This window comes from Chlorocebus sabaeus, chromosome 12 (assembly GCF_047675955.1).
Source record: "Chlorocebus sabaeus isolate Y175 chromosome 12, mChlSab1.0.hap1, whole genome shotgun sequence".
Taxonomy (NCBI): domain Eukaryota; kingdom Metazoa; phylum Chordata; class Mammalia; order Primates; family Cercopithecidae; genus Chlorocebus; species Chlorocebus sabaeus.
In genome coordinates, this window is record NC_132915.1 from 110,014,414 (window position 1) to 110,032,311 (window position 17,898).

General features: G+C 52.5%; 1 protein-coding gene across 2 annotated transcripts in view; it reads right to left on the reverse strand.

Annotated features, from left to right (window-relative positions):
• SARDH (sarcosine dehydrogenase) overlaps positions 1–17,898 on the reverse strand; it is a 78,244-nt gene that overhangs the window by 53,958 nt on the left and 6,388 nt on the right. For both annotated transcript variants that reach the window (XR_005236614.2, XM_008005754.3), the window contains exons 5-9: positions 17,405–17,584; positions 16,464–16,587; positions 16,165–16,265; positions 5,341–5,445; positions 3,683–3,812 (exon numbers count right to left, since the gene is read on the reverse strand). Coding sequence is in view for 1 of the 2 variants with exons in the window: in XM_008005754.3 (XP_008003945.3) it covers positions 3,683–3,812; positions 5,341–5,445; positions 16,165–16,265; positions 16,464–16,587; positions 17,405–17,584 (640 nt within the window). In the remaining variant the exon portion in view is untranslated. The remainder of the gene's footprint in view (positions 1–3,682; positions 3,813–5,340; positions 5,446–16,164; positions 16,266–16,463; positions 16,588–17,404; positions 17,585–17,898) is intronic.

Here is a 17,898-nt window from a genome sequence, read left to right on the forward strand (position 1 = left end):
TGCCCACTGGACCTTGAGAGGGCAGGGACCAGTTTTCTCACTGCACATCCCCCGGCCTAGCACAGGGTCAGAGCCCAGCAAGTGCAGGTGCTTGATAAATGTCTGTTGAGCCAACAAAGGATCCGAAGTTCTGCAGGGGAGGAGACCAATGTCCTGCTCTGGCGGTCACCGCTGAGCCTCAGACAGAGGCCAGGACACGGTGGGACAGGAACCCTGGCTCTCTGTGGCCACAGTCCTGGATTCAAACCCTGCTTCACTCCTTCCTAGCTGTGTGGCGTTGGACGAGTCACTTTATCTCTCTGAGCAAGGCTTAGTGTCCTCGTCTATAAAACTGGGATAGCAGAAGCTCCTTCAGAGGGCTGTGTGCTCCAGCCTACAGACATTCATGTCCTGGGCCTGGCCCTGGGAGGCAGTGCTGAGCAGGACATGTCCCAGCCCTCAAGGAGCTGACAGAGGGAGGGAGCAAATACTTACACAGGCAAAAAACAGACGTTCTGGTGAAGAAAATACGAGGAGCTGAGGGCCACGCATCACGGACGTGCCGGCTGCTGCTGTTGGCGCCGTAGCACCACCCCGTGTTAGATTCTAGATGAGGAAGCAGCCGGCCCTGGCCTGAGGGACCCCAGGGCAGGAAGTCTGGGGGGCCATCCTCTGCATGCAGACCAGAAGCAAGCGCCGTCCCGCTCCCTGGAGGGTGATCAGGGCCCCCACGCTAGGAGCTGAGGGGGCAGAGAGCCACGGGGAGCCTGGGCTGAGAGCCTGGCCAGGAGAGGCAGAGCCCTTAGGCAGAGCCCTAGGTGGAGGGCCTGGGTTATCAGGGCAGAGGGCAGAGGCCAGAGCAGCCATCTGGGTGAGAGACAAGGAAGACTTCAGAGAAGATGATGATGAGGCGGAAAGAGTGAGCTGAGGCTGGGTGCAGTGGCTCACCCCGTAATCCCAGTACTTTGGGAGGCCAAGGCAGGTGGATGTCTGGAGCCTGGTTCAGGACCAGCCTGAGCAACATAGTGAGACGGGATCTCTACCAAAAAATCAAAAAATCAGCCAGATGTGGTGGAGTGAGCCTGTAATTCCAGCTACTCGGGAGGTAGAGAAGGGAGGATGGATGGCTTGAGCCCAGGATGTCGAGGCTGCAGGGAGCCACAGTTGCACCACTGCACTCCAGCCTGGGTAACACAGCGAGACCTTTTTAAAAAGGGGGTGGGGGAGGTAACCTGGGCTGGGTTTAGGGATGGCCCAGGGAGCACTTTGGGAGGGCTGGAACTATTTCCAGGCCCAGGGCGGGCAGGAAAGAAGCTCTGAACAACCCCACAGGGCAACTGCGGGGAGCGCTAACAAGAGCTAGCAGAGGGGCAGCTGCAGGGAACAAGGGTCTCTTGGATGTTTCACAAATGACTCAGGCGGGTTGAGCAACCCGAGGACACATGGGACCTCCAGGCAGCATGGCCAGGGGCCAGGCCTGCGGCTCCCACCCTGACCTTGGTGAGCTCCACCATCCTGGGATGAGAGCTCTGCCTGCCCTCTGGGGCGCTCCCTAAGTCACGGGGGCCTGGGACTTCCCTGCTCTTTTCTGGAGGCCAAAGGCCATTGGCCATGCCTGGCAAGGAGAAATGCTGACTCCCCACCAGTCTCCCATCCAGCCGACAGACCAGATCCAAGATGTCCTCGCCTGCACATCTTCCCCAGAATAGGGTCTCGTGGGGAGTACCGGCTCCCCAGGCTAATTAAAACGAGACAGAGGAAGAGAAAGAGAGAGATAGACAGAGAGACGCCTGGGGTTATCTGTGCTCCTGGGATTCTTCCGGGCCTGTGTTTCTCGCTGCCAGACCCACGCAAGCTGGGGGGGTTGCAGGGGTGGGGGCAGTGAGTCACGGTCGTGTGCTCCCACCCTGCACGCTGTCCGGGCCCCTGGGGCTCCATCTGCTTCTCCCTGGGGCTGTACTTCGCATGGAGCCTAATCCATCAAAGTAGCCCCTGCCGGCGGCTGAGCCGATGCTGAGCATGCCAGGACAGAGGGGGCTGGACTCTCCGGGGGGCCACAGCCCTTCTGTGTTGGGACTCTTCCCTGTCTTTAAGGTCGTCGTCCGCTCCCTGCACGGCCCATGGAAGTCCCTGGGCCCCCCACTTCGTGCCGCCCCACTCTACTCAAATGCTCTCTACAGCTGCTGGGCCTGACCACACCCTGCACCGCCCTGTGGCTTCTCGTCCCTAGGCCACCCTGCCAAGTCGGTGCTCCGTCACCATCTCACAGATGCACCTACTCTGGAGGGCACCCACTCCAGTGCCCTTCACTCAAGGCACAGAGGGACTCACCAGGCTTCTGACACTAAGTTTCCCTGGGGGCAACACTGTGTTTCTCTGAACCTCTCTCCCAGCCCTGAAGCGGGGCCAGAGCTCCCCCTACCAGGAAGCAGTGGGGAACACCCGTGTGATTCTGCTGGAACCCCGATGTGGGCGAATCTCTGTGCCCACCTGGTGCTCCCCTGCCCAGATCACGTATCCGCGGCAGGCCCAGCGCCGACTCGCCCTCCAGGGCCGGGCTGAGCTGCCCCCGCTCCTGGCCGCCCTCTGTGTCCTCAGGCTGTGGCCGCCCAGCCGCTCCATGCCTCCTGTCAGAGCACCCACCCACGGGCTGTGGTCAGTGACTTGCATTGGGTCTCCCCTGCCAGAAGGAGGGCGCTGGCCTGAGTGGGCCTGCCTCGGGCACAAACGAGGTGCCACTTAATGTAGAATGAATGCCCTCATGAAGGAACGCTGGTGCTCTGGGGTCACTGGTAGCTCCTGGGCTGCCCTACACTCAGCTTGGGGACATCCGGCTCAAAGTCCTGTGGCTATAAACACCAGGGTGCCAAGGCCAGCTCCAGCCTCATCTCCCTCCTGCCTCCCAGAGAGGGCACCTTTGCCAGGGCCCAGGCCAGCAGCCTCAGCCCCACACCCGCCCCCTGGGGCAGAGCCTTCCGGGCTCCCCAGGCCAGCAGGGTGGGGCAGGGCTGCGCCGCACTGCAGATGACCCACGTGGGGCATCTGGGAGCTGAGCCCACCTTTTTGCTCCCGCCTCCTCCAACTCAGTTCTCCTGGGGCCAGCGAGGAGGGCCAGAGTTAGGGGAATCTTGGCACTAGAGCCTTCCCCCGCTGAGCTGGCCTCCGGGTGCAAGCCGCCAAGAACAGTGGGGAGGCCAGCAGCATGGGGTCCTGGCCAGGGCAGTGCTCTCTGGGAGCGGTGGGGGCTGGGGCTGGAGGCAGAACTGGGACTCACAGCTGTATAAACCTTGCATCAGGGAAGGTCTCAGCCCTTCCACTCCTCACTCAGCCTCACAGGGTGCTGGGATGTGGCCCGCTATTCCCATTTTACAGATGAAAACACAGAATTCCGGGGAAAAGTCGAGTCTAGGGATGAAGAAGCCCAGGTGGGGAAGCCAGGACGAGCCATACTTGAGGCAGGAGGAGGCCCTGGCCTCGTGCTTGGGGCAGATGATGGTCCTCACAAAGCCCAGGCCTCTCGCCCGTATTGAGGAATAAAGGCCACACTTAGCACCCAGGGCTGCTGGAATCAAGCAGCCAGAGGGCCCGGGGACAGCCCTGGATCCCCTGTGGGACACAGGCTGGCCTCAAGGGGCATCACTACCAATAGTGTCAGACGAAAAGACCCACGGACGCCCACCCCAGCTCCGAGGCTCTCACTCACCAGGGCCACAGACCGTGGACTTGATTCCTGTCTTCTCCAGCACGGGGACCCGGTTGATGGCACCTTCAATGTGCTGGGTGAACACCTCCCAGTCCAGGTCAAAGAGGCTGAAGGCAAACTTGTCTGACACCTGCCAAGGCAGGGCAGGGGGAGTCTCCTTTATCCCCAAGAAGGCCATGCGTCCCCATGCAAAACCTGCCTTGTGATGGCTGCCAGGCCAGCCTCTGCTGAATCAGATGCGTTAGAGGGCTGGTGGTCACCCACATGTCCCGGCAGTTTGTCTCCCCTACGCACCAACCCATCAGCAAGGCCTGTCTGCTCCCCCTCCCCACCCCGGCCCAGGCCTCCACCCACTCGGCCCTTGATGGTTGCCGTGGCCTCTGGCTGGTCACCCTATTCCCCACCCTCCCTCAGCCCACTCCCCTAGGTCCCACCATGCCCCTTCTCTGCTCGCAAGCCTCTTCTGGCCCCCTGCGGCTCATGGTGGCCCCAAAGTGCTGCGTGTACCGGCCTGCCTACCTCTACCACTGGGCCCGCCACCCTGACCTTCCCGCAGCTCTTTGGGAAGAGCAAGCTTGTTTGAGCTCAAGGCCTTCACCCCTCGGTGGGGCAGTTCTTCACCCAGACCCGGTACGCTGGTTTGTGGTCTCAGTACAGGGCTCTGCTTGGATGTCCCCTCCCTAAAAAACCCTGCCCTTGACCACTCATCTAGAGGATATCCTTCTGCTCCAGTCTCTCTAGGCTGATCCTTAACCTGCTAATTTTATTCAGTGCATGATCGCCTTCCAGAATTTCATTCCTTATTTGTTTGTTTGTAACAGAGTCTTGCTCTGTCGCCCAGGCTGCAGCGTAGTGGTGCGATCTCGGCTCGCTGCAACCTCCATCAACTGGGTTCAAGCGACTCTTGAACTCAGGCCTCCCAAGTAGCTGGGATTACAGGTGCCCGCCACTACTCCTGGCTAATTTTTGTATTTTCAGTACAGACGGGATTTCACCATATTGGCCGGGCTGGCCTCAGACTCCTGACCTCAGGTGATCCACCTGCCTCAGCCTCCCATAGTGCTGGGACTACAGGTGTGAGTCATCTTGCCCAGCCGTTTGTTTGTTTGTTGTATGTCTCCCCACCAAAATACAGGCATCCAAAGTCAGGGACTTTCATCTTCGTTTCCCTCTTTCTCCAGAAATTAAAGCAGTTTTTAGCCCAAAGTAGCCACTCAGTAATTCCACGTGTGGACTAAATGCATACACACATAGAACGGGGTGCAGGGCTGCCCCAACCCCAGAAACTGCCCAGGGAACAGCCCAGGCCAGAGATGTTGCTGCAGCAGCTGGCTGGGAGGGCAGTGCCATTTGCTGAAGCACATGGGACTTGTGTGCTCTCATGCCCTTCTGAGGTCATCACTGCACACTGTGCAGCCCTTCACTGTTGATGTTTTGAGGCAAAGCCCTCCAGCTGCCCCAGTTCTGGATTTGACTGCCTGCCAGGACCCTCAGGGTAAGACCAAGATGGCTTTGAGCTTGGTGGGGCCAGGGGACCTGCCACTTCTCGGGTGTTCCTCTGAGGAGCTTCAGGAGGGTGGTCCTCCTGAAAGAAGCCCTCTCAATGCGGAGATGCAGCCCTGACTCCCTCCCATTATCCCAGGGCCCTGGCATCTTACCTCCTCCCAAAAGATGGGGTTGGCCTCATAGCCACCCACAGACAAGGCATCCCCTTGGAGGCGGAGGTAGACAGAGGCATCGTGATCACGGACGTTGGGCATGTTCTGGAAGGCAAAGAGAGAGGCTTTGGCATCAGCCAGAACTGGGTGGGGACTTGGTTCCCCATGCCCCATGGTGGGCCGGCACCTCCACGCAGGGTCACCGGCCCGAGATGGTCCTCCTCGTTGTAGGACCCTGAGGACAGAGTGGACACGGGGTCTCGAGTTACACACAGTGAACGGGTCACTGCCATTCAAGCCTCTCCTTCCCCAAATCCCACAAAATAACAGCAAAAGGGGAAGAAGGAAGAAGGAATGGATGGAGGAAGAGAGCGAGGGAGGGAGGGAAGCAAAACGTATAACCCACAAAGATGAGAGAATAGGCAGAGGCAACTGCAGAGGATGGGAGACTCCAACCAGCCCTGGAGGATGCAGAGTAGATGGAGGAGTGGTGAGCCTTAGCTGGGGCTGGAGGAGAGGGAGACTGAGCAAGACAAGCCAGTGTGCCCCTCCTGCCTCCTCTTGAATCTTCAGAGCTACCCCAGGTTCTTCTGCAGGGGGTAATGTGCTTGCTCATGTACGGAAGGATCTTCCCCTGGAGATGTGGGTCCTGAGAGGCTCCAGACGTGGGGAGAGTGGACTGCCATCCCCCTACCCCCCATAACAGATTAGAGACTCTTCTGTGAGACACTGAGAGGCCCAGTGAAGGCTTGAGATGCTGACACCAGGGTCCCCCTAAAAGAGAAGGGCTTGCCGCCCAACCTTCCTGAGAGGCTCTCCAGTCCTCCCCTCCAAGCCTCCAATCAGACTGCTGCTCACTCTCTCATAAAAATAAAACCACAGGGTCAGACACGGTGGTTCACACTTGTAATCCCAGCACTTTGGGAGGCTGAGGCAGGCAGATCACGAGGTCAGGAGATCGAGACCATCCTGGCTAACACGGTGAAACCTAGTCTCTATGAAAAATACAAAAAATTAGCCGGGCATGGTGGTGGGCACCTGTAGCCCCAGCTATTCGGGAAGCTGAGGCAGGAGAATGACGTGAACCCGGGAGGTGGAGCTTGCAGTGAGCTGAGATCATGCCACTGCACTCCAGTCTGGGAGACAGAGCGAGACTCCATCTCCAAATAAATAAATAAATAAATAAATAAATTTAATTTAATTAAACCACAGCCCAGGCACAGTGGCTCACGCCTGTAATCCCAGCACTTTGGGAGGCCAAGGTGGGCAGATCACCTGAGGTCAGGAGTTCGAAACCAGCCTGGCCAACATGGTGAAACCCCATCTCTACTAAAAATACAAAAAATTACCCAGGTTTGGTGGCACATAGCTGTAATCCCAGCTACTCAGGAGGCTGAGACATGAGAATCTCTTGAACCCAGGAGGCGAGGGTTGCAGTGAGCCAAGGTTGCACCATTGCACTCCAGCCTGGGCAACAAGAGTGAAACTCTGTCTCATAAATAAATAAATAACCACAAACCACAACAAGAACATCAGGAATACAAGAAGATGGTGTATTAGTGTGTTCTCACACTGCTAATAAAGACATACCCAAGACTGGGTAATTTATACAGGAAAGAGGTTTAATGGACTCACAGTTCCACATGACTAGGGAGGCGTCACAATCACGGTGGAAGGCAAATGAGGAGCAAAGTCACGTCTTACATGGCAGCAGGTAAGAGAGAGAGCATGTGCAGGGGAACTCTCTTTATAAAACCATCAGATCTCCTGAGACTTATTCACTACCCCGAGAACAGTACAGGGGAAACCACCCTATGATTCAATCATCTCCACCTGGTCCCACCCTTGGCACTTGGGGATTATTATGATTCAAGGTGAGATCTGGGTAGGGAAACAGCCAAACCATATCAGAGTGAAAGACAGTGCTATGAAAAAGGAATCTAAGATGAAGAAAGAGGTCTTTAAATGAGCTATGATAGTCAAAATTTACAATTCAACAGAAGGGCCAGATAAGGCTGGGACCATCATCCAGCGATTAGGCTAAAAGAAAAAGACTAAAAAACAGAAATCAGGAGTGGAAAAAAATAAGAAAATCAGAAAGTCCATCTTGAAAGTCCAACATCTATTTTACAGGGGTTCCAGAAAGAAAAGACAGAGAAAAATGGAGTCGAGGAAAATGTCAAAGCAACAATCCAAGAAGAGTCCTCAGATTAAAAATCACTCATTCATATGGAAGGGCCCAAGAGTGCCCACCAAGCCCTGGGTCTGGACAGAGGCCTGCATCAAGGCCACGCCATGGGAAACTGGGTGGCCAGGAGGGCCATCAACAGGGGACCGCATCGCTGGAGGCTGGAAGACATGGAGCAAATTCTTCAAACGTCTGATGGATGTTTTTTCAACACAGAATTCTAGATCCTGTCAAGCCATCACTTTTTCAGACATTTATGAACACAAAACATGTACTTCTCACATACTCCTTTGCAGTAAATGGCTAGAGAACACACTGTGACAAAAGGAGGAAAATAAACCCAGAAGGAATAAAAGCTACAGCTCTAGGCAGGGAGAAGTGAAGAAGGCCCTGGAGTGACAGCATAGACCACACAGTGGCCAATCTGAAAGGGAGCGGAAGATCTGAAGGCAGCAGGAAGTCCTCCAGGGGAGGGAAATGGGACTTAGAGGCATTAGGTGGTTTATCTGATGTGTATGCATATTCAGAAAATAGTATCAATAGGTGTTTGACAGATCCCTTGACACAATTGGGGAAAAATAGTGACAGTTATGGACACACATGCAAATACCCTCAACAAAACAATAGCAAACTGAATCCAGCAACATACAAAAGGGATGATACACCATGGCCAGACTGGACATGGTGGCTCATGCCTGTAATCCCAGAACTTTGGGAGGCCAAGGCAAGAAGGTCACTTGAGGTCAGGAGTTCGAGACCAGACCTTGGAAACATGGTGAAACCCCATCTCTACTAAAAATTCAAAAATCAGCTGGGTGTGGTGGCACATGCCTGTATCTCCCAGCTACACAGGAGGGTGAGGCAGGAGAATTTGCTTGAATCCAGGAAGCAAAGGTTGTAGTAAGCCAACATCACACCACTGCACTCCAGCCTGGGCGATAGAGTCTCACTCTGTCTCAAAAACACAAAACAAAACAAAACAAAACAAAACAACACCATGGCCAACTGGAATTTATCCTGGAAATGCAAGGTTGGTTTAATGTATGAAAACCAAACAATGAAATACACTATATCAACAGAGTACAGGACAAAAACCACATAATCAATCCAGTAGATGCATAAGAAGCATTTGACAGAATACAACATCTTTAATGATTAAAAAAAAAAAAAAGCCTCAACAAACACTTAACAAACTTGGAAGGGAATTTCCTCAAAGTGCTGAAGAGTATCTACAAAAACCCACAGCAAATGTCATACTTCAAGGGAGAAGGATGACTGATTTCCCCCCAAGATCAGGAATAAGAGAAGGATATCCATTCTTACCCCTTCTACCCAACATTACATTGGAGGTCTTAGCCAGGGCAGCAATTAGGCAGCAAAAGTAATAAAAGGCACCCAGATTGAAAAAGAAGAAGTAAAAATATTCCTATTTGCAGATAACAAGGTCTTATGTATATAAAATCCTAAGGAACCCACTAAAAAACTACTAGTTCTCTCTTCTCTCTCTCTCTCTCTCTCTCTCTCTCTCTCTCTCTCTCTCTCTCTCTCTTTCTGACAGAGTCTCACTCTATCACCCGGGCTGGAGTACAGTGGTGCCATCTCAACTCACTGCAACCTCCACCTCCTGGGTTCCAGTGATTCTCCTGCCTCAGCCTACTGAGTAGCTGGGATTACAGGCACGTGCTACCACACTTGACTAATTTTAGTATTTTTAGTAGAGACAGGGTTTCACCATGTTGGCCAGGCTGGTCTCGAACTCCTGACCTCAAACATCTGCCCACCTCAACTTCCCAAAGTGCTGGGATTATAGGCATGAGTCACTGGGCTCAGCCAAAAAACTAATGTATTTCTATACACTAGCATTGAATAATCTGAAAAGGAATATAAGAAATAATTTCATTTACAATATCATCAAAAATAATAAATACGCTTAGGAACAAATTTGACAAAAGAATTGCAAAACTTGTACTCTAAAAACTAGAAAATACTTTTGAAAGAAATTAAAGAAGACCTAAATAAATAGAAAGACATTTCATGTTCATGAAATGAAAGACTTATTTTTGTTAAGGTGACAACACACCCCAAATTGATCTATGGCTTCAACACAATACCTGTCAGAATCTCAGCTAGTTTCTTTGAAGAAATTAAATAGCTGACCCTAAAGTTCATACAGAGATGCAAAGGACCAAGAATACTCAAAACAATTTTGGAAAGGAAAAACAAAGTTGGAGGATTCACACTTCTTGATTCCAAACTTACTGCCAAGTTACATAATCAAGACAGTGAGGTACTAAATAAGGATAGACCTACAGATCAATGAATTAGAATTGAGAGTCGAGAAATAAACCTTCTTCTTCAGAGTCAACTGATTTTCAACAAGGGTGCTAAGACAATTCCTTGGAGGAAAGCAGACTTCTCAAAAAATGTTGCTGGGCCAACTGGATAGCCACATGCAAAAGAATGCAGCTGGACCCCTACCTCACACCATCCACAAAATTTAATTCAAGATGGATTACAGACATAAGTATAAAAGCTAAAACTATAAAAGCCTTAGAAGAAAATATTAGAAGTAAATCTTTATAGTCTTGTGTTGGGAAATGTCTTCTTAAATATGACATGAAGAGCACAAATGACAAAAGGGGAAAAAAGAGATGAATTGGACATTATTAAAATTTAAAACTTGTGCTACAAACCATACCATAAATAAAAGTGAAAAGGTTATGTATGACTTCTGGATTCTGAGAGAAAAAAAGAAAGTGAAAAGACAACCACTGAATAGAAGTTTCAACCACTGAATAGAAGAAAATGTTCATAAATCACATACATAATAAAGGACCTGTATCCAGAATATTTAAGGAAATCTTACAACTCAATAAAAAGATTTTTTTTGAGTCAGAGTCTCACTCTGTCACCCAGGCTGGAGTGCAGTGGCGCTACCTCGGCTCACTGCAAGCTCTGCCTCCTGGGTTCACACCATTCTCCTGCCTCAGCCTCCCGAGTATCTGGGACTACAGGTGCCTACCACCACGCCCGGTTAATTTTTTGTATTTTTTGTAGAGACAGGGTTTCACCGTGTTAGCCAGGATGGTCTTGATCTCCTGACCTCATGATCCTCCTACCTCGGCCTCCCAAAGTGCTGGGATTACAGGCGTGAGCCACCATGCCCAACCAAGCAAACCTATTTTTAAATAGGCATAGTGTCTGAGTAAACCTTTCTCCAAAGAAGATATACAAATAAATCAATAAGCACACGAAAAGAGGCTCCACATCATTAGTCATTAGGGAAATGCAAATCAAACCCACAGCGAGACACCACCTCACACCTTCTAGGATAATCGGCATTAAAAAAGACAAAACATAACAACAGTTGGTGAGGATGAAGGGGAACTGGAACCCCTCCGTATACCTCACTGGTGGGAACGTAAAATGATGCAGCTTCTTTGGAAGGTAGTCTGACAGTTCATTGAAATGTTAAATAGAGTTACCATATGATTCAGTAATTCCACTCCAATGTATAGATTGAGTGTTCCTTATCTGAAATGCTTGGGAGCAGCAGTATTTCACATTTTTCATTTTTGGGGATTTGGGATATTTGCATGATTGGATATTTGCATTACCTGTTGAGCATGCCCAAACGAAAAATCAAAATCCAAAACACTCCAGTGAGCATTTCCTTTGAGCATCATGTTAAGAGTTCAAAAAGTGTTGGATTTTGGAGCATTTTGGAGTTTCAGATTTGGGGTGCTCAACTTGTATAAACTCAAGAGAAATAACAACATAGGTCCCCACAAAAACATGCATATGGATGTTCACAGCAGCACTATTCAAAATAACCAGAAATGAGAAACACCAAATGTCCACCAGTGGGTGAATGAATAAATAAAGTGCATTCTATCCATACAATGGAGTATTATTCAGCTGCAAAAAAGCATGAAATACTGATACATGTACTACATGGACAAACCGTGAAAACACATGACACAAAAGAAGCCAGACATTGTGTGATTCCATTTATACTGAATGTCCAGAATAGGAAACTCCATCAAGGCAGAAATCAGATTTGGGATTGCCTAAGCCTGGGGATAGTGTGGGAAATGGGGAGTGATTGATAACAGGTATGGGTTTTTGGGCATGAGGATAATGTTTTACACACACACACACACACATAACAGTTACAGAGGAAACTGAGCAGCTGGGACAAAAACTTTTAATGACTCCAAGAAACACAAAAAGTTGGACACTACTTGATCAGGCATTAACAATGTTTATATAATCAGCTGGGCACGGTGGCCCACGCCTGTAATCCTAGCACTTTGGAAGGCCAAGATGGGCGGATTGCCTGAGCTCAAGAGTTTGAGACCAGCCTTGGCAATATGGTGAAACCCTGTCTCTACCAAAATACAAAAAAAAAAAAAAAAAAATCAGCTGGGTGTGGTGGCGGGCGCCTGTAATCACAGCTACATGGGAGGCCGAGGCACGAGAATTGCTTGAACCCGGGAGGCAGAGGCTGCAGTGAGCTGAGACTGTGCCACTGTACTCCAGCCTGGGCAACAAAGTGAAACTTTGTCTCAAAACAAAACAAAACAAACAAACAAAAAACCAATGTTTACAAAATCATAATATTGCAGACAGGAACTGCTGATTTAACCAATAAACAAACCAAACAAAACAAGACGATTTAGAAAGCAAGCAGGCATGACGTCCACCTCCACTGCGGCTCCTCTGCACGCGAGGAACAGCCTTCTCTCAATCCCTCTGTCACCTGCCCCTGAACTGGAGATGAGCACAGAAGATGTGACCCCTGACCCGCCTCTGAGAGCAGAAAAGGGGACATGCAGAGACCAGAAGGGGCATTCCGGCAGATGCTCCCTCCCTCTCCGCCGGGATCCCAGGAGTCCTGTTCATTGGAATGAAAGTATCTGCATCAAGGGATCGTTGTGAGGCAGCACATAGAAGTTCCCAGTAACTGAGCACTGTTTAAAAATAACAGTAGCCGGGCGAAGTGGCTCACACCTGTAATCCCAGGACTTTAGGAGGCTGAGGCAGGAGGACCGCTTGAGCAGTTTGAGACCAGCCTGGGCAACATAGCAAAATCTCATCTCTATAAAAAATACACAAATTAGCCAGGAGCGGTGGCACATGCCTGTAGTCCCAGCTTCTCGGGAGGCGGAGGTGGGAGGATCACTTGAGCCCAGGAGGTTGAGGCTGCAGTGAGCTATGCTCGTGCCACTGCACTCCAGCCTGGGGAACAGAGTGAGACCCTGTCTCAACCAATGATAATAATAATAGTCATATCCTAACCTCTACCAGCACTACTACTTTAAAAACAAAGCCGGCCCCAGAGCTCCATAGAGCAGGACAGTGGGGACACCTGGTGGCCGGGGAAGCCCCTGACGCTTGTCCCAGCAGGATCTGTGTCTGGACTTTCCTGCCCCTTGCACAGACCCTGCTACCTCTGAGCACCCAGCGGAGTTCCCAGTTCAGCATCAGCGTCCAGTGGAGCCCTGGCCTTTCTCTCCAGGCAGCAGCCTCCTGCTCTGACTGTCTCCAGTCTGGCCCTGGTGCCACTGACTCCCTGCCTCCTGACCTCAGCCCATGCCTTCCATCTGCCTCTTTCTTCCATCCAAGCCCTGCCTTGTTGCTCCTGCCCTCTGAGATCTTTCTCCGAAGCTCCAGCTGGTAACGACTCCACACCCCTCTGTCCTTGTCCCTGTCATCACACAGCTACCTCCTCACCAGTACCTGCTGTATGCCAGGCACCATGCCCAGCTGCACCACTGTCCTTCCCGCAACAGAGCCTGAGGCAGTAGGGATGGTTATTACCCATTTTGCAGAAAAGGGAACCAAGGTTCAGAGTGGTGACAGCCTTTCCCAGCCTGGGTGATGGAGGAGTCAGCGTTTAAACCCAGCACCCGGGCTCTTACCCACGACTCTGCCCCCGATGGAGAAGCCACTCCTTGCTGCTGCAAAAGGATGCCGGAGCGCAAATGTGAGACCGCCTAAGAGCAGCCGGGCCACCTGTTTCAACCACAGCTCAGAGAGGGAAGAGATGAGCCCTGGCCACAAAGGAAGCTGTGGGCAGAGCTCTCTAGGACCCAGGCCTGGGACAGATCCTCAGAAAAGGGAGATCCTTGGGGCCACACAACCTTCTGGCCACCCAAGAAGAAAGATGAACCACATGTGAGACCTGAGCCCTCACCTGCCAGCCGGAGCCCCCAGGCCCCGATGTGTGTGGCTGTGTCTGATCCGGGTGGACAGTGTCCGGCTGCACAAGGCTGCCACACCTGGGGAGCTTCCTGAGCAGATGGAAATGGGCTGCACAGGTGGCATGCACCCAAGACAAGCCCCCTGCCTTGTTCTGTGGCCCACCCAGGGGTCAGGCCACAGCAGGTGGGCAGGTCAGTACCGGCAGCCTGGCTCCTTCCTCAGATTCACACCAACTGCCCAGCGGCAGCCTCTGGAAGGGCCAACTTCCGGGCACCTGCACATGGCCAGGTGTCAGAGGGACATGAGGGGCTTTGTGCGAAACCCCATATCTCCGCTTTTCTCCTACCGGGGCCGGCGGCCCTTTTCCTGTGCTCTGGTACCAGAGGCATGCTGGGATCTGGACTGACTTTGTAAGTAACAAAGTAGCTTTGCTTGAATCTTGACATATACAAGAGGAGGCAGCTGCGGGGACCTAGGCCAACTCTGCCTTGCTTCTTCCCTGGAAAGGCATCTCAAAGGCAGGCCTTGGGAGGAATTAGGGATGGAGGATGGAGCCACAGTCCTGGACTTGGTGGACACTCTGTGGTCACCCTCCCTGAAGTCCCAGGACACAGCTCTGCCCGCCCTCCAGGAGCCCACTGCAGCCTGAGCGTGACCCCTGGTGGCCACCTAGGGAAAGAGGCTCTCCCCAGGGACCCGGAGCCAGGGAAGAGGCCTCAGCACTCAGCTCTGACACCCACCGTGTGACTACTCTTAGTCCCTAACCCAGCACGTGGCACCAGCCACCCGCAGTGAGCGTTTGCTGGAGTTAGACTCATTCTATGAATAAGGGGTCCTGTGTCCAGTGGGGCGTGGCTTGCCAGTGCACTGGAGTCAGAGGCAGGAGCCCACTGGGACCCAGCTTCCAGCCCCATTTCCCCACCTTCTTCACCGTCCTGGTCTACGAAGCAACCAAGCCTGGCACCTCCCCAGTGACCATAGGGAAGCCAGGCTGGCAAAGGGTGGTGATGGGTAGCCCCTAGGGACGAAGCTCCCAGCTCAGGGGCCCAGGCTTCCCTCTCACTGGCCCTGACCCTAAACAAGGGCAGTCTGTTCTCACATTGACCCTGCCCCACAGCCTCTGGCCCTGGCTGTCTGAAAGGCCTGCAGGTCCCGACTGCCATGCACGCTCTGTGCACGCTTCTTGTCCACCACGCCACCCTCAAGAGCCTCACCTAGATGCAGCCGCCTCCTCCAGGGAGCCTCCCCTGGTCCACTAGGGCTGGGAATTCCTATAGCCCTTGAGTCCCCATCAGAACCCTTATCAGCATGTTCTGGAATTGCATGTATACTTGTCTGTACCTCCTCCCAACTCTACCCAGCAAGAATTAGATCTCTGTCTGTGTTACAGCCACAGCTTCTAAAATCGGGTCTGAAACACCGAGCTCACCCCATCAATGTCTGATGCAGGGAGGGTTCGATGGAATGTGAATGGTTGGATTAATATGTAGGTGGAAGGGCAGAGGGAGAGATGTGCGGCTAGAGGGAGGGAGGGAGGGAGGGAGGGATTGATGTGTAGAAGGTTGAGTGGGTGGGTGGATGGAAGGATATATGAAAGAAGGGATGGACAGGTGAACATGTGGATAAATAGATGAATAGATGGATGGAGAGATGGAGGAGGAAAGAATGGATGGAGAGATGGCAAGATGAATAGAGGGAGGGAATGAGTGGAGGGAGGAATGGACGAAGGGAAGGGAGATGGGTAGAGGGATGAGGGAATAAATGGGAGAAGGCGTGGATAGATACAGGAGTAGATGGATGGAGAGACGGAGGGCTGGACAGAGAGAGGAATGAGTAAGGGACGGTCACATGATGAATGGATGGAAAGAGGGAAGTCACTAACAAGGTGGCAGGAAGCTCCCAGCCACCACCATGGGAGGGAGGGGTTCAGGACAGGAGAGAAGAGAGGGCAGGAGGCACCCAGGTGCCAGCAGGTGCACCCAGGCCCCCAACCTCCCTTGGCAGAAGGCTCTTAGAGAGGTTCTTCATGCCAGGAACCAGCACCCTCTGAGACAGGCACCCCAGGCACACTGGGAGCGTGCAAACATTTGGGGCTTCCCTGAAACTCCTGGGCACAGAACATGACCAAAAGCTGGGCCTCCTGCACCACGCAGGACAGGCTGGGCTGTGTTCTGGGCATCAAGGAGAGGCCAGGCCCTGAGGAACAAGGGGGTCAGCCCCATCAGGGATACCCCTGTGCTCCCTAGTTTAATCTTCACACCACCTGGAAACACGCCGCGTTACAATCCCCGTTTCACAAATGAGGTGACTGAGGCCTGGGGCAGCGAGGGAACCCACTAGGGTCGTACCACCTGGGTTCAAGCTGGGATTCAGCACCAGGTCGCGGTGCCCCCCACAGACTGACATAGAACCCGGGGCTGTCCACCTACCTGAATCCCCTCGATGCGCTCGGTGACGACATAGGCATGGTGCATGGCCACCAGCGGGACCTTGACTCCAGCCATCCGGCCCACAGCACTTGCCCACACTCCTGCGGGCAGAGCACAGACAGCTCAGCTCCGCTGACACGTGGTGGGAGCTGCTTCTCAGGTGTGCACAGGCTGCCTCTGCAGACCTGTCTGCCCTAGCAGGGGCTCCCCACCCCAGAAAGAAGCCCTGCAGAGGTGGGAGCAGCTTTAGGGAGCAGCCAGCATGGCCACACAGGAGTCAGGAGAAATGCTACTCCCACCTGCACAGTTGACCACACAGGGCGTCTGGATGGAACCGTGTTGAGTCTCCACACCTGCGACCCGCCGCACCCCAAAATCATCTGTCCACACACGAATGCCGGTCACTGCGCAGTTCTCAATGACCTGGGATTGAGAGGAACTGCTTCTAAAACTCCACGGGACTCCCTGGGGGAGTTTCCCAACCCCGCTTCAACCAACCTCTCTTCCCAGAGGGGATCTGGGGACGCTGTTTCTGCTAGCAGCAGACCCCCTGTGATACTGTCAGGGAAACCGGATGACCACAGCACCAGAAAACTTGACCCACCCATGCCTTGACTTGGAGAACTTGAAAGTTGGGCAAGTTCTTTCACTTGACTTGTTGGGGAAACCCTCTTTTCATAATGTGAAAAAGTTTTTTTTTTTTTTAAAGCAAGATATTTGATTAATGGAAAGATGTTTGCAGTCTACTGTTCGGTAAAAAAAAAAAAAAAAAAAAAAAAAAAAAAAGTCACAAAACAACAGCAGCTTGGTTCTATTTTGCATACATATATATTTTCATAGAAAAATATTTGGAGTAAAACATACTAAAATGTCAATACTAGTTACTGCTGGGTGATTTTGACTTCTTTTTTGCTTATGTGTCTTCTTAAAATTGTTCTACAAAGATGTGCGGAGTTGAGATAAATGCAGACACAAATTACTAGAAGGGCTTTTGAGACAATTTGCTCGTGCAGCAGAGGAATGGGTGCACCCACGGTATGACCTGATGTCTGTGAACAGACCGAAGGCATAGCCTCCCCTTGGCAGGAGTGGACCAGAAGGCTCAGAGAGGTCCTCACTGGCCCCAAGTCACACAGCAGTCAGAGAATGGCTGCTGTTCTCTTGCCTTCTGCTCTCAGGGTTCTAAGGCAGGAGGAGTGGGCTGGGGGCAGGGGACCCAGAGCCGGGCGGCTGTCAGTACCTGTGCTCCTCGGGCAGCAGCTGCCCTGGCGAGGGTGCTACAGGTGCCAGCGGGGTCCATGGTACCGTCGTGGGGCACATACAGGGTTCCGTAGAGGTCGTCTACATTCATCAGCGGGTACAGAGCCTTGGTCTCCGCTGGGCTCAGCACGTGGGATTCCACACCATACGCCTTGCCCAGCTGGGAGGACCCAGGGAGATTAACTGAGTCCGTGGGAAGCAGATCCCTGGGCCACTCCCTCCCCAACTGGGCATCCACCGCAAACCCCAGCCTCACTTTCTCCCAGAAGCCTTAGCCGGTCCCCACGGCTTTGGAGCCTGTCCCTTGAATCTGCTTCAGCATAAGAGTTAAGGAGCAGGGGATACTCCATTAAGGCAGGCTCCAGGGCCAGGCCCCCTGTGCCAACCCGACCCTCACCAGCTGTGTGACCAACCTGGGGCAAAGTCGCTTCAGGCTCACCCAAGTGAAGTGGGGGTGAGAATAGTGGATGTCAC